Source organism: Ananas comosus, linkage group 19 (genome assembly GCF_001540865.1).
Source record: "Ananas comosus cultivar F153 linkage group 19, ASM154086v1, whole genome shotgun sequence".
In the NCBI taxonomy this organism is placed as follows: domain Eukaryota; kingdom Viridiplantae; phylum Streptophyta; class Magnoliopsida; order Poales; family Bromeliaceae; genus Ananas; species Ananas comosus.
The window spans coordinates 10,263,147-10,280,552 of NC_033639.1; the positions used below are offsets into that span (position 1 = coordinate 10,263,147).

The 17,406-nt window shown below is 36.4% G+C and overlaps 2 protein-coding genes across 3 annotated transcripts; both read left to right on the forward strand.

The window, feature by feature from the left end:
- On the forward strand, positions 66–6,996 carry LOC109724984 (zinc finger CCCH domain-containing protein 45). 2 transcript variants are annotated; one of them, XM_020254010.1, is made up of 7 exons: positions 66–658; positions 1,184–1,594; positions 3,390–3,552; positions 3,682–3,777; positions 4,398–4,466; positions 4,861–4,947; positions 5,656–6,996. In XM_020254010.1, exons 1-7 carry the CDS (start codon positions 240–242, stop codon positions 6,541–6,543), a joined length of 2,133 nt encoding a protein of 710 aa, XP_020109599.1. In that variant the 5' UTR covers positions 66–239; the 3' UTR covers positions 6,544–6,996. The 2 variants fall into 2 exon arrangements, with proteins under 2 accessions (XP_020109599.1, XP_020109598.1); XM_020254009.1 differs by having other exon boundaries at positions 67–658; positions 3,682–3,792.
- Positions 8,288–10,376, forward strand: LOC109725034 (40S ribosomal protein S12-like). Its single transcript, XM_020254080.1, has 5 exons — positions 8,288–8,379; positions 8,470–8,499; positions 9,482–9,770; positions 9,891–9,956; positions 10,054–10,376. The coding sequence occupies exons 2-5, from the start codon at positions 8,492–8,494 to the stop codon at positions 10,111–10,113; spliced, it is 423 nt and encodes a 140-aa protein (XP_020109669.1). The 5' UTR covers positions 8,288–8,379; positions 8,470–8,491; the 3' UTR covers positions 10,114–10,376.

Consider the following 17,406-nt stretch of genomic DNA (forward strand, 5'->3'; position numbering starts at 1 on the left):
CAGTATAAATGTTTTTACATTTAATCCCGCATACTTTATTATTATTATTATAATTAGGACTCAAGCAAGGGGTGATGACTTTAGCACCCCCTAAACCTACCGCTCCCGACTCTCTCTCCTCCCGACTCTTTCGCATGCGATCACCTTCCTTCTCTGAAGCGTCGACACCCGCCCGAAAACCCTAGCTAGCGCAAAACCCTACCTAGGGTTCTCTCCTCATCCTCCTGCACCACGCACCAATGGACGACCCCGAGGGCGCCCTCAGCTTCGACTTCGAGGGTGGCCTCGACGCCACCGCCGCCGCCGCCGCCCAAGTCCCCCCTCTCCACCACTCCGCGGCCACCTCCTCCCTCGCCGCTTCCGACCCCTCCGCCGCCGCCGCGGCGTCTTCCGTCGCGGGATCCGTCGCTCCCTCCGGCCCCGGCGGCGGCGCCCCCGCTGATCTGCCCGGCGGCGGCGCCGGGCGGCGGAGCTTCCGGCAGACGGTGTGCCGGCACTGGCTCCGTGGGCTCTGCATGAAGGGGGACGCGTGCGGGTTCCTCCACCAGTACGACAAGGCGAGGATGCCCGTGTGCCGCTTCTTCCGCATGTTCGGCGAGTGCCGCGAGCAGGATTGCGTCTACAAGCACACCAACGAGGACATCAAGGAGTGCAACATGTAATGATCCCTAATTCCCCCTCCTTTTCCCTCTTCTCCCTCTTTTCCTGTTTGTAAAGTAGTTTTTGTGTTTTGTTTGAACTAACTGTAGTGGATGGACCTGGTTCTTAGATGATTTCCTGTTTGTTATGCTTTTGGGATTGTGATTTATTCAGGATCAACTGCTGTTTTAGAAATTTGAAACAATTTGGTTACTTGTGGAGCAGTTTGTGAATTTAGATGCTGGCTCTGAATGAATAAGATTTCATGTTGAGAAGGAGAAAACAATAGTCTTTATGTAAACTATTGTGCTGAGTAAATCCTGTTAGTATTATTCTCTTTAGAGAGTAGTAAAACCAAATAAGTTAATCATCATTTCTTCTTCTTCTTCTTCGCTTCGTTTAAATTTATGAAGACCCATCAACTTTGCTTTACTTTTTATCTGAGTTATTAAGATTTTGGATGCACAAGAATGCATAAGACACTTACAACAATATTTGATTAGAGCTGTAGAATCTAAGATTCTGATGTTATATTCTACTGCAGGTACAAAATGGGTTTCTGCCCAAATGGCGCGGATTGCCGATATAGACATGCAAAGCTGCCTGGACCTCCACCCCCTGTTGAAGAAGTCTTTCAGAAGATTCAACAGCTGAGTTCTTTTGGTTATGGATCTTCAAACCGATTTTTTCAGCATAGAAACAATAATTACAACCAGCAAGGAGAGAGGCCTCAGTTGCCACAAGGTCCTGAGGTAGCTAACCAGAATACAGCAGCAAAACAGCCAACAGCAGAACAGTCCAATGTACAGCAACCTCAAACACAAAATCAGCAGTCTCAACAACAACAACAACCACAGCAACAGCAAACTACTGAGAATCAGGCGCAGAGTGTTCCAAATGGCTTGCCGAACCAAGCCACTAGAACTGCATCTCCCCTTCCTCAAGGTCAATCTAGGTGTGTCTGGAGTTCATAGATTTACTAAAGTTTGTAAAGAACTTTTTTTTGTAGAATTTTATGGTTAAACAATTTCTGAACTCTGAAGGCTCGACTCTACTTGTATTGAGCTTTCATGGAGCCTGCATATTAACTTCCTGATTTGTTTGTTTTATTATAGAGTGTTAATAAATGAGACGAGAATCATATTATTTGTTTTCTTAAGCCTTGGTTTGAGAGAAGGTTGAATTATCGTATTTCTCTGCTTCTGTAATTAGTTGAGAGTTAGTGGGGCCATCCGTGGTGCATAAATACATGGCTGCAGAGAGAAGGCTTAAATTATGTGGATGGAAAACATTGTTTGTACGCTGCCAAATTTCTTGCGTTTGAATTCGAGGTTGTTCCTTGTAAACCGCTGTTTGTTGTTAATGATTAAGCTGAAACTATCACGGTTGGAAAACATTATTAGTCATTACAATTTTATCGATGGCAGTTAGAGTTTGAATTGTACACATTTTATGTCCTGATATGCTGATTCGTGAATGCATCTGCAGGCTGTCATATGTCTCTTTGTTAATCAAAATTCTAGCGAAACTAGATTACATTTCACAAAGCCCTTTTTTTCTTGATGTTGTTATTTTGCTAGCTTTAAAATGTTTTTTAGCCTATCTCATTTCTAACTACTGCAGGGAGCATTGTAAAACTGCTCTTTTTTTTTCTTTTTTTCTTTTTTTTTTTTCTGTTTTTGTGAAACTTGTTATGATAAGATCTGATTGTAAGTGTAATTAGTAACCTTTTGTGGGGACTTAGATCCTTTAGGAAACTCGTTGTAGATAAGTTTCGTTGAAAAGGCTATAAAGTTCCTAATGCAAATTTCTACCTAGTGCTTATCCTTACTTTTTGCTTTACTGATAGTTGAATATTTATTTTGGTGGCTGAGCCATTTTGCGTCTAGTGCAAATCTTTCAATAGATGGTTCTATGTCAAGATTAAAGAGATGTTTGTGTTAGTTAGCTTGACAGGCAGCATTAATTTTAAAATTAAAAATTACATCTCTATAAAGCAACAATTATAGGTCTTTTGCCTGTATGCTATACCTATCAGAATTTGAGTAGTTAAAAGCAGCATTTTGGAAATTTTCTGTCTGGGATGAGTATATTAAGATGAATATGTGGATTTTACTAGAGAATAGGGAAGAAATAATTGTCTGTAATAAGTCACGTATAGAAGCTAACAAGATACAGAGGATAAGTTCTATGAAATTTGATTGAGATAGTTTTATTCAACGTAGATCAAATAGTGCTTCCAGTAGTTCACAAAGAAATGTGCCTTGAGAGTAATGAGAATGATTTGTCAAAGAATCTTGCCTAATGTAAACATTTATTGAGGAAATACACTTCAATAGCCGGTACTAGAACCATAGTTGTTGCTCTTGTTGTTTTGTTTGCTTGCTTGTTTGCATGATAATAATACTGTTAATTTAATCTTGAAATGACCTAGGATAGTAATTTGTCTTCTTAATCCAAGATCAAGTTAGAGTTGATTTTCAGTTGTGCTTTAGATCAGGCCGCATCTACCTTGTATTGGTGTGCTTCACGTTAATCCAAGGTCAGTTTGGAGTTGATATTTAGTCGTGCTTTACATCTGGCTTCTGTCATCTTATATTAGAATACCTGCTTCCAATTCAAAATTTGCAGTTTTATTAGAACCTTTATTGCGTTTTCTTAAATTCTGCAACACATCTGTGGTTAGATTTTTGCTGCAATCAGTTGATGCTTTTCTAACCAGCATTTTTGGTTGAAATATGTAAAACTAGGTATTTTATTGTTAAAAGTTGCAATCGAGAAAATCTGGAAATATCGGTCCAGCAGGGTATTTGGGCAACTCAAAGGAGTAATGAGGCTAAACTTAATGAAGCTTTCGAATCATCAGAGAATGTCATTTTGATATTCTCAATCAACAGAACTCGTCATTTTCAGGTTGGTTAAATTTGTTGCATCATACCAACCCTTAAGATTTTTTTTTTTTCTTTCAAACATAAAATCTGAAGTTATACAATTTTTTGACATAAATGCTGAGTTGTGACTGAATTCACATTATTACTCAAGGGTTGTGCAAAGATGACTTCAAAGATTGGTGGATTTATTGGTGGAGGAAACTGGAAATCTGCTCATGGAACTGCTCATTATGGTCGGAATTTTTCGGTAAAATGGCTTAAGGTGTGATTAATTTGATGGTCTTTGCATGGTCTATCTTGACATTATTTAATTTTTAAATTTACGAGTTAAAAACCAAATTTCTGAGCATTTATTGTGCCTGCAATAGCTTTCTATTTTTGTCTGTTATCCCTTTTTTCAATAATTACAAGTGCATATCTGTTTGCATGTCTAGAGTTTCTGGAGTCAAAATACATGTAGTTTATGATTAATAAAAAAATTCTTTTTCTTTGTTCACTAGTTACTACAAATCATTCTTTTGATATTTTCCTATAATCTACTCATGGTGGTCGCTACCTTTCTTTACTATGCTGTAAAAGTTATTTACCTTTTCTTAGCAAGGAAAGTTGAACGTCTAAATTTCATGCTTCTAGTCCATGTATTGTAGTGATGTATGAAAAAGTGCATTTTGACCAATGATCCTCTAAATTAAAGTTTTAAGATAAGATGATGCCTTATTTAGGCACTAATTATTCTCATTCTGTGATGTTTAATACTTAGGCTCCTGTACTACCAGATAATTCTTTTTTCTCCCCCTGGGAAAAAAAAAGTAGAATTCTTCTGTTAATTTTCTTTTATTTTGTTTCTGACATGATTTTGCTCTGCAGCTGTGCGAGTTGTCCTTTAATAAAACCCATCATCTCAGGAATCCATACAATGATAACCTACCAGTAAAGGTACGCTTTGGTATTTGGTAATATGAATGTCGACAAGACTCAGTTCTCTCTCCGAGTTTTAACTTATATGCATACATATTTATTCATCCTTCCTCGAAAGTTCTGAATTCATATTAGGGCAATTTGAGATAAGGACATGGGTTTGGCTATTTTATTCAAGATATTTATCTCGTTATCTATCTGGTTAAAATCTTAGCATTAAATAAATTCACTCTAAAATTTTTGTACGATAAATTGCTTATAACATGGTAGCTATCCTTATTTTTGCTTCATGAATTATAAAGTTCATTACTAATGTAATTGTTCACCTCAACATATAATGGTATAGACTACTAACAAAATATCAAATATCGACCGTCTCCAGCAGCAATGATGGATTTCTTAACTTTTGCAGATCAGCCGAGACTGTCAAGAGTTGGAACCTTTTATTGGCGAACAATTGGCTTCTCTGCTTTATCTAGAGCCAGATAGCGAACTCATGGTATGCTAGTATTTTGTTTGCATATTTCCTGTATGCAGAATTTATTATTGCATCAAACTCTCTGGATTTAAAAATTTCAAATATTATGTCCACTATGGGCTTGGGCTGGAAAACCATCTTTATGTATACATTTAACTTATCTATATATGTGTCTCCCGATTGCAAGGTTGACATTTGCTTACACAGCTTCATGAGGTTAGCTACGACATTAGCTGCAAGAGGCAGGATTACTTGATGCTTTTTTTCAATATAATAAATAAGAATTCTCTTTTCTTAGGAACCCTGGTGGTCTTTTTAAGCATATGTTGCATGCAGAGTCCTCTTTCTCATAATCAGTCGTTGCACCATATTTCCATATCATTATTACATAATATTAGTGTTAGAGTTGACCATAATTTCTCAAAACCTGACCTCTTCATAAATTAGCAATTATTGTAGTAGATTCTTTTGTTAGGACTTAGGAGTTTGTAATCTGCGCTCATGGTGTACTCACTCATGTTAGTAATTTACCAGAATGTAATTCCCTTTCCTATATGTGTTTATAGCTGTATATCATTGCAAATTCAAGCCAATTTGTTGTCTAAATATCTGTACACGATTTGTTCGGTCAGAACAGAAACTTCAAAATCTCCTCTAATTGGTTTCCTTGCAAATGAGTTTGCCAAATTTGAAAACCCTATCTTATGTATGATGCTATGCACTATTCAGGCAATGCTTGCCGCAGCTGAGTCTAAGCGTGAAGAGGAAAAGGCGAAGGGGGTCAATAATGATGAGACAGCTGATAATCAAGATATTGTGCTCTTCGAGGACAACGAAGAAGAGGAGGAAGAAGAAAGTGAGGAAGAAGAGGAGGGCAACAGCCAGGGCCCACAGGGTCGGGGGAGGGGAAGGGGCGCGATGATGTGGGGACCGCATATGCCAATGGGAGTCCGAGGTGGGGGTCCAATGCTCGGAGTTCGTGGTTTCCCTCCGGTCATGATGGGCGCAGATGGGTTTGGCTACAATGATGGCTTTGGCATGCCTGATCTCTTTGGCGTCCCTCCTAGGGTTTTCCCACCTTTCAACGGCCCGAGATTTTCTGGTGATTTCTCCAGAACTGCCCCGATGCCAGGGATGCTCTTCCCTGGTCGGCCCCCTCACCCGGGGTCTGTCTTCCCGATGGGTGGGCCGCTCGGGATGATGATGGGGCCCCCTAGTCGGGCACCGTTCATGGGGGGAATGCCGGGCATGCCAATGGGTGGACTGGGTCGGTCCAACCGCCCGATGATGCACCCGCCGCCCCCTCTTCCGAATAGCCGGGGCCCGAGAAGGGACCAGAGGAGGCCGGGGAGTGATCGGGGCGGCGACAGGTATGAGATGGGATCAGACCTAGGGAGCAGGGGTCAGGATACAGCAGACGAGATGGGCTATCAGCACGACACAAAGATGCAATCCGACGATAAGTTTGGCGGCACCAGAAATAACAGCTTCCAGAACGAGGACAGCGAGAGCGAGGACGATGCGGCGCCGCGGCGGTCGAGGCACGGGGAGGGCAAGAGGAGGCGGCGGGCCTCCGAGGGTGAATCTCCGTCAGAATCTGAACATCAGAACCAGTGATGGCGTTTCCTTTCTTTACTTTTATCCAGAGATTTTTTTTTTTTCCCTCTCTCTCTCTCTGGGTATTGCACTTCTCATCATATTTCTTTTCTTGTTCTATGACCTGTAATACTTATTAACAGTCTCCATCACTGGAGCCTGTTGTTTGCTGAAGTTAGGCTGAAACTCAACTAAATAGGAAACAGAGTTACGTACTATGGATCTGATTTGAGGGTGACTGAGGTGGGTGGATGAATTTTGTGATTAGTAATATTCGATGTGTATAATAACATCAAATCACAGCAAAGAATACCCAGAGATGATTGAAATTATTATTAAATTACTGGAAATTGTGTAGTAAGGTGAACTGTAAACTTGCTGTGTACTCTCAAAATTTCTCCTGTTTTGAGAGCTTACCACGATATTTCTCTCAAAATGATACTGTTTTCTACTTGATTTCTTTCTTGTAACAAATGTGCATGTCCTCATTAAGAATTTATGCAAGATAAATGATATTTAATCGCATCAATCTTTTTCTCCTAGCTTGGATTCGCATTTTCTCTTTGTAATGATTTGGTGAAATGGCTTAACAATGGCTTAGGTTGTGTTATGTGTGGAGTTGAGAAGGTGAATGGTAGAGCAAATTATCCAGTGATAAAATGTGGGTTATTGAAATTTTCTTTTGTACTTGCTACTTAGAAGCTTGCTTTAGTCGCTCTGTTTCATGATTTCTGAAAAAATATATGTCACTTGAAAGATGATTTATTTATTTATTTTATTTTTCCCCCAAAATGTCCTTATTGTCTTATTATTTCTCTCTTTTTTTTTTCAGAATTTTCTGAAGGGGATTGGGTTCGGAATTTTATTGACTATTTTCGTTGCAATTTCCTCATGAATTGCACAATTACATCTGAATAATAAGACGTGGTTGAATCACTGCGAGTGACTATATTAATAACTTATTTATACAATGTTAGATAAGAAAAATCGTGTGCTTCGTAAACAAGCTAAGATAGTGGATATATATATGATGCAAAATGCACACAGAATGATATGCTATCTAAATTGACCTAGGCTCCTATACTTTCGAAAAAACGAAAGTTTTCGTATTTGTAAATTATTTTTTATGATGAAACATTTGATTCAGTTATCGATTTCGTTAGACTAGACATAATCTATGCTATTGAAACTATTTAGAAATTAAATTTTATAAATTTTTGACTTTATTTGTCTAATGAACGAGAACGAGTAGCTTAAAAATAAACGACTGAAAATACAAATTTTATAAAAAATAGTGATAAAAGATTTAAATTTCAAATCAGAATTATTAATTTTGCTATTGATGTTAAATAAAAATTTTTATTAAAGATTTATGTAATTTAGATTGTTCTACATCGTTGAATTTGAAAACATGTGACATTAATTATTAAAAAAAATTAATTTTGAGACCGTTTGATCACTTGATAAATACCGTCAAAAAATTATGAAATTTAGTTTTTAGATAATTTCAATAGCGTAGATTATTTCTAACGAAATCTATCGTCGAATTGGATATGAAAATAATTTTTAAGTACAAACGCCTCAATACTTTGGAAGTACGAAACGTGCTCATCTAAATTATTGAATTATTAAATCAGATAATGATTTGAGTACCTACACCCTACCCGATAACTTACCGATATAAACCCGAATCCGAGTCCAATGTAGACAGGATCCAAACTCAACCTGAACCGGAACCGGTTTACATTGTGGTGCGGTTAACTCGAACCGCGTCGAACCAACTATATAAACGACTTCGTCTCCACCCCCCACGCCCCATCTCCATTCATAAACCCTAATTCCCAAACCTAACGGGAGGTGCGCTGCTCCTTTTTCACGACGATTAAAATCTCTCTTTTTTCTCTATTTTCATTGGATTCTTAATTTCTATCCTTTTTTTTCTTCCAGGTTTCAATCGACCGTGAGAACAATGGCGGCGTAAGTAGACTGATCTTTTAATCTTGGTTACTCTTTTATTGAGATTTTCTCGTTATTTTAGTAATCTGTGTGTAATCTACACTACAACTTCAATCATGCAGTTGTTGCGATATGTGGGGATGAAAAAGTTGGGATCTTTGGATTAAAAATGTGTGTTTTGTTTCTTTATTCTGGTTCGAGCGTATGTTTTGTTGAAAATATGTGAAAAATCAGTTGATGAGCTTATGAGTGTTACATATAAATTTGTTAATTTTAAATGTTGGCTTTATATTTTTATGTTATTTTAGAAGAATTATTATATAGAGCTAAGTTATTGAAATTGGTATCTGGAATGTAATTTAACCGGAGTTTACACTAGATTCTGCTTTTGATTGAGTATATTGAATGGTAGGGTGAATTAGATTCTTTATATCTATTCTATCAGTTGTTAGATTGTTCGGTCAATAATAAATTGCAATAGCAACTTCTTAGAATTTCTGATTCAGAATGCAATTTTTTCTTTTGTTTTTTTTCCCCCTTCCACGCAATTAAAACAAACCTCAACCCATGCTTTGCATTTTTCCTTCTTTAGTGTCGCCTCTATGTCCGCACTGAAATAAAATGTTTTACATCTAAGCTGTGATAAGAGGCATTATTCGTGTCTAAACTTGTCGACGGCACTGCCATTTTGTACCTCCTGAGATTTTCTTAGTTGCTTTTGATTCAGTAGTAGCATTATTATTTGTATCTCCTGAGATTTTCTTAGTTGCTTCTGATTCAGTAGTAGTTTCATCTCCATGTATCCTTACAGACACTGCATTTTCAACTTCTGTTTTAGTCCAATGTTGTCGCAACTAACCTAGAAATCCAAAATCCGTAGTTTAGGTGTGTTTTGATTGTTTGTATCACTTCTGTTATCGTAACTCTATTTTCTGCTGAATCATTTCACGAGCATTAGAGATTGACTATTTTTTTTTTCGTTATGCGTACTATATGACGGCAGTGAAGATGGTGTTGCGGCTGAAGTATCTGCCACTCCAGTTCTTGGAGAGCCCATGGATCTAATGACGGCTCTGCAACTGGTGATGAAGAAATCACTGGCGCACGATGGGCTTATTCGCGGGCTTCACGAAGCGGCCAAAGCGATAGAGAAGCACGCCGCGCAGCTTTGTGTTCTCGCCGAGGATTGCGACCAGCCCGATTATATCAAGTTGGTCAAAGCCCTTTGTGCCGATCACAATGTGCATTTGGTCACTGTGCCGAATGCCAAAACTCTCGGCGAGTGGGCAGGGGTCAGTCACATTATTAATATCAAACTCCAACTTTATTTTATCGAAATACTTAAAAGTCCATCTGTGACTTTTCTTACCATGCTTTTTCTGCTTAAAATAAGACGATGTATTGAATCGCAGCTCTGCAAAATCGACTCGGAGGGAAAAGCGAGAAAAGTTGTAGGTTGTTCATGTGTGGTGGTCAAGGTAAAGGATTATTTAGTCGTTTTTAGTAATCCTTTTTGTTTGTTTTTTTTTTACTGTTGTGTGTGATGTAGTTGTCTTATGATGTTATAATTTTCAGGATTATGGCGAGGAATCGGAGGGCCTTAACGTCGTGCAGGAGTATGTGAAGGCTCACTAAAAAAACTCTTGCAGCTTTTCACAAGCGAATCGAACGCTATGTTTTTCTTACAGTATTCAGGGAATGTTTAATTTTTTTGAGACACCACAACTCATTTAGATTCTGGAATGTCTGTTTTAGGTTGTGTGGAAACCAGTTAATGTGGATGGATGGATGGATATTTCTTGGTCTGCAATTTGCTGTTAATTTTTTTTAAGAAAATTAGCAATGAATGATCAGTCATGTAATGCTTGATTTGGTAAAATCTCTTCTTTTTTTTTTTCCCCCCTTTTTGCATAATTGAAGATGACTAAATATCATTTCATTTGTCTCAATTATTTTGGGTTGATTAGTTCTGGGAGAAACACATTGCGGAAAAATTCAGTCCAAAATAATGGTACCATTAATTAGATTCAATACCTGGTTGATATTGTTGCACATGTTTGTCACCTCAACAAAGTCATCATATAGAAAAAGTGATAAGATTATGAAACTTTAACATTTTAAAGTTTCAGAATGTTCAATTAATATAATGTTTTCAAGAGAATTTTTACAAGCTTTGTGTGCTTCTCGACATTACACATTACAAAAGAACAGATACACACAATATCCCACACAAGTATATCATATGTAGAGTATTCTATAACAATCATCTACAGAGAGTTAGTATCCAAACATCTATTATCATGAGGAACACATTTAGGTTTTTATCTCTCCACCATATATATAGAAAAGCAAAAAAAAAAAATAAATAAAATAAAATAAAATCAAGAGTGAGAGAGGAGATAAAAGATTATAAATGTCCTCCATTCATCTCTCCTCTTTTTTCTCCTCTATACCAGGTAAACAGACAACACAAGGATTATGGATTCATGGGACATGGCGACACTAAGGGAGGCGCAACGACAAATGCGTAAAACAAAGCTTTTATTTTCCACTGTAGATAAAGATGCTCTTCCGAGTTCCTGTGTAAACCCTAGATGAAGATCACCAAATCGCGTAGTAGCTTTTTCCGGCTGCCATTAACCACAGCAAAACCACTTCCTCTGCAACCAAATTCGATAATTATTTAGAAAGAATCTGTAAACTGGAAAGTTTAGGTATATCATCACTGCATATTAGAATAATAAGCCCCTGCAAAATTATCTGTTTCCTTGGAGAATCTGAATGTTCAAGTTTGTCCTTCAAAAACTTAATTTGTTACGTGCATATCCTTGAACGTAACAAAAGTAGCCCTCTTTAAAGAGCTTCTAATAAAAGACCATCCTCCCCCATAAACTGAAGGACTTCCCACCTTAAGATACCAGTCACTCGTATGAAACCACACTTTCGAAGCGCATATCTTCACATACAGACAATACAGGGGTTTGTCTACATCAATTACCTTCTTTAGATCACATTATATAATCACTTATCTCGACAATCACTTATCCTCTTTAGATCACATTATATAATCACTTATCCTCTTTAGATCACATTATATAATCACTTATCCTCTGCAGCCCTAGATCTTTTGATCTGATGGTGGTCTGTTTCCCCCACAATTAAAATATGGCCATAGGTGATAAATCTAGTCTAAAAGGATGTAAGAAATCTATGCATGCTTAATGATTTAATATATTTTGCCAAAAGAAAAGATCCTTGGATGATACATGCTAATGCATGCTTTATGATGCTTATGAAATTTATGCATGATCTATGGCAAGGGGAATAGTGAGAGGGCTTTTCTGACAAAAGTGCAACTTCCGGATTCTTCTAAATCATTACACGACAAGCACTTCCTGCCAGCCAGTACCAGGTTATATTGGCCGGAAGAAAACCGTGCGTCAAGCGATTTTGTTGGAAAATGTGTAAATAGATGATTTTGCAAGAATATATATGGAAAAACTCCTACAATAAATAGCTTGAATTGCAAATCAACTGATTTTCATAAGATTGAAGTGATTATATCTTAACAACTTAGAATAGGATCATACGCTCTTTCTTGGGTATTGGTAGCTCTCGTCGGGTTTTAGGCCGCCAACGTTGTTTCGTAACGGTGGTTGTGCCGAGGCCCCACCTTGGTTACTGCTTGTCTTCTTTTCGTCGCGAGCTTTCTGGAAGATGACAGTGAAACCTTCAGCTGATGCTGGATTGTTCACATCCCACTCTCCAAATTTGGGCAGCGGTCGGCCCTTCTCCTGCTGCACAAATTTGAAAAAGGAAAGGGGAAAAAAAAAACAGTACTTTAAGTTTAAGGCGAAACCATGAAAGCATCAAGTGTGAAGAATATGCATGTAAAAAAGCAGATAACTTGATGCAAGCAACTACACACACATTCTCTTTTTTTTTGGTTATAATGTTGCGAGGAAAATAAACTATCTAATCGTTATTTTCTCGGAGGAGTCGATCAAGAAGATAACCTTTCAGAAAGAAGAGCAATTTAGCAGGAACAACTCATAGCAGGAATAACAGTTAAATGTTTCTACGAGCTTTCTCTGCTAAATTTCTCCTCGTTACGAGTAGTTCCTTTCTTCAACAAATATTTGTTCACTAAAACACGAAGTAACTAAATCTTCTTCATCTTACAACATAGCTCATGCTGCCCATCTCAGTTTTAATCAATACATTACTTATGAAACTGTAGAAACTCCAATATTCGGTTTGGAACCTTAAATCAGTAGAAATAAATAAACCATGAAAAAAGCAGGGAAAATAGCATCTTAACTTCCTTCTACCTCTCCATGGAAAACAAAAAAAAATAACCCAAGCATATATTCAACAAAAGATTAATGTGTAAATCAAGAGGTATATCTGCTCCCAATCTAAAAGGTGAGCATCGCGCGAGAACAAATTAATAATGGCAATTGAAAAATACCATCCTCACTATATAACCCATTAGATAATAGATGAATGAGAACATAGGAACATCAAATTAAATTTCATCTCCTCAACATTAACCGAAAACCACAATAAATTCATACCCCCACCAAAAAAAAATAGAGAAAAAAATCCCATCACTCTGTAATCACAATGCCTCAGATCAATGCTTCATACGCATCAAATTATCCGTAACACAATTGATTGTTTTCCCAAGGCTAAAAAGAAACAGGAACAACCAAAAAGGAAAATCCCCAGTAGTCCATTTCCACACAAAAATTAGAAACTACTCTTAAACCATTCCCACCGCATTCCCACAAACTCCAAGCTCGGTATCAAAAGACCCAATTCGCAAAATCGTGTCTTTAATCAACAAAAATGGAGATCAACCCCTAAGCCCCGCAAAATCGTATATTTACTCCAAAACACACTCCAATTGCCAAAACAAAAACAAAAACCACCCCCCTAAACCATTCCGAACAATTACGTAAACCCAATTCGTATCTTTAATCCAAAAAAAAAAAAAAACACTCATCAATTCCGAAACAAACCAGAAGCCACCCTCCTACCCTACGCCGCTCCGAAAACCCAATTCCCACGACCTCCGCACTCAAATCGAAAGACCCAATTCCCAAAACCGCAACTTCAATGGATCCACCCACTTTCCGAGCAAAATAAAGCACGAACTAGGTCGTTCGAGATAGAATCAAGGAGCGAAGCAGAGAAAGGGCGATTACCGACGCCATGATCGACGCGAGGCGACGCTCCGAAGCCCAAGTACCACGACAATGGGAGGAGAGAGAGAGAGAGAGAGAGAGAGAGAGAGAGAGAGAGAGAGAGGAGCGGGTGCGAGAGAATGGGGGGAGAGGGAAAAAAAAAGGGGCTCGGGGGAGAAGCGTCGTCCGTTTAATCGCCGCGTGCCCACCGCAGAATAACGGTGTGTCTGTTTCCTTCATTCCTCTTCTGTTTCTCACACATTCCCCGCTTATGCGTACCCAATAATAACACTAACTACCCCCGTTACTACCCCAAACCTATAAATAAATGAGTGAGGCTGGTATGCCTGCCAAAGTACCGAGCTCTTCGTTCTTTCAAGTCATTTTCGATGTTGGGACTTTCGAATCGACGATCGGCTCCGTTAAATTTGATTTACAGCATTTGAAGTACCTAAAAAATAAATTTCGTAGTTTTTTGATATCATTCGCCTAGTGATCGAATGGCCTCAAAATCAATAATTTTAATAATTGTGGGTAGCTGTTTGCAAGTTTAACAGTGTAAAAATATTCAAATTACGTAAAATTTTGATAAATTTTTTTTCATACTATATAAAATAATATCAATATCTTTGATATAAAATTTTAATATCATATCATTATATTTTGAAATATTTTTTATTTTTAGCCGTTGATTTTTATCTTTTGATAAGTAGGCAAATAGTATAAAAAATTTGTGAAATTTATTTTCTAGGTACTTCAAATACTCTAGATTTAGTCTAACGGAGCTGATCGTCGATTCGAAAGTCCTAACATTAAAAATAATTTAGAAGTACGGAGGGCTCCGTACTTCAAAAAGCATACCAACCTCACTCTAAATAAATAATGCAATAATAATATATGTAAGATCCAAAAAAATAATTGCATGCCAGTTTTTGTAAACATATCAAATAACAGATATATCCCTTCAAATTTTAATTTTTTATTTTTATCCCTATAAAAACTTTAATATTTTCAAATATGTTCATGATATTAGAATCCGTTAGAAAAATATTATCAGCCATGAGTAAAATATTAATTCTTTTTACCTCTCTTATATTATTGGGTAAAATATTTTTTGAGAGGATACTTTTGTATAATTTTTATTGTTGGAATTTTTAGAGGAATAGATTTTATAAGGACAAAAATATTATTTAACTTATCTGTTGTTAAAAAAATAAATAATATTCTAATGGTAATAAACTAGAGGGGGTAACTATGAATATCACCCGACTTTTATAGAAATAAAAATAAAAAATTAAACTTTATTGGGATATTTTTACTATCCGATATATTCACGTAATGCTGTATGCAATTAATGCAAAAAAAAAAATCAAAGAAAGGTAACAATGCATGAATAGTTCTTCCACTATCCTGTTATTGCAACTTAGTACAAGTTTTTTTTTTTTTCATTTGACATATTATATTTTACTGTGCAAATATTAAAAATAATAATTTAATTTTGACTATAAAATTATTTTATTAATTATGCTTGGAATAACGATAAAACCAAATATACAACGTACATATATTCAAAAAGAATTTAGATACTAAATAATTCAACTAAAGTAAAAGGGCGCAATTTACAATATCAAAACAATAGAGGACTATCCATACATTATAACTTTTAGGCGATGTTGATTTGTTTTGGTTTTGTTTTGTTGCGTTTTGTCCTCTTTAGTGACACTCGTATTTTGCATGCTTACCAACAGACACATAAAACATAGCAAAGATATTTTTTTTTTATAAAAAATAAAAATGAAAATAAAACAATGGAGCTATAATTATCTCTATCATCTTCCTTTTTTATTATTTATATATTTCTTTTTTTATTTCATATTGTCGAGCATTAGGTGGGCATCTTTTGATTCTAATCCAACAAATTCTCCTTGAAAAAAAAAAAAAAAAAAAAAAAAAAAAAAAAAACAGTAAAGCCCATAAGTAATGGTGCGGTTTATTTGATAATGTTGAGTTCGGGTCTGGTTCGGCCCGGGTCGTAAGTTTACAAAGCCCGAAGCGCGCTCGGGTCATTGGGCTAAATAGTTACACCATTACATGAGAAGTGTAATCAGAAGCGCTAATTTGAAACTTTTATTTTTAGTGTAATATAAAATACAAGGTGCGTCAAAATGAAAAAAAAGAAAATATTAAGACTTTCAAATAGCTTTATTCAATTTGTATTTATGTAATAATTCCGACTAGGCCAAACCACAATCCAAATATTTTATTAAAATAGGGAAAACTTCAAATACTCCCCCTGTGGTTTCGCACTTTCTCACTTTACTACCCTGTGGTTTAAAGTGTATCAAATTAGTACCCTGTGGTTTCGCACTTTCTTACTTTAGTACCATATGGTTTCAAGTGTATCAAGTCAATACCCTGTGGTTTCGCACTTACTCACTTTAGTACCCTGTGATTTAATATTTTATTAAATTATATACTCTGAAATGAATAATAATAATAATAATAATAATCACAGGGTACTAACTTGATACAAAAATAAAACCATATGGTACTAACTTGATACACTTAAAACCACAGGTACTAAAGTGAGAAAGTGCGAAATTACAGGGTACTAACTTGATACACTTTAAACCACAGGGTACTAAAATGAAAAAGTGCGAAACCGGGTATTTGAAGTTTCCCCATTAAAATATAACACTTTTAGAAAAAAGATGCTTTTAAATACTACCCATTAAACCATGGACAAGTCCAGGTGAGAGCAATCCAATGAATCAAAAATATGCACGAAAATATTTGATCCAAAACTTTTATTTATGTTCTCACCATTATTATCAAATGATATCAACTCATTCTCCCACCACCCAATTCTTATCAGGAAATGACAGAAACGACGGAAGCGTAAAATTGATTCTGATACCATGTTATTCGAAAGATCGCTCTGATAAAAGATAATTTAGAAATATATGTAACTTTAGTAAAAGCGGAGAAAACATCAAATTAAATACCTTTTGTTGTTGATTAAGAGCATGTTTGAGTTTCTATAGAAGTACTGCTTAAACAGAAGCACAAATTTATGGCAGGTTCTATCAAATATTTTGTCTTTGTTTTTATTTTTATATATATATTTCTTAATCTCCTTCTAGGAGGCTATGATGTCGCTTATACGTAGCTAAATTCATTCTTTTAATAAATGAAACGAATAGCTTGGTATCTTTCACTTAAAGAACCAATAATAAATCCCCCCTAATATTGTTTATCTACCTTTAGAACTAAAAAATTTCAAATTAGAGATTTTACTTTTCATTTCGACTTTTTGCTTCGGCAGAAAATGTTTAACTTTCCCTCTACTCCTTGAACATAGAAATTGTCAGACACTTCCTTTCTCCAAGTTTCGAGCGATCGAAAGAAGCACTATCAACTTTTCCACTGAAGTTATAAGAACAGTTACAACGCGCAGGGAAAGCAAAAATATCAATTTGAACATCATAACCTTTCTGCCGCAACAAAAGCTCTAGACATTTTATATAATCACAATCTGAGTAGGACTTGGTTCCAAAAGCCAAGTCCTATAGGAACTTCAAATCAGGGGATCTAATTGGGTTTGGTATCTTATGACCTCACAAAGAGAGATGGCTTTGTTACTGTTGTTACTATTCCCTCAAAAAGCCAAAGAAATAAGAAAAAAAAAGGAACAGCTATTGCTTTTAGAGTAAGAAGAAGTGGGAGAACTGCAGGAAGG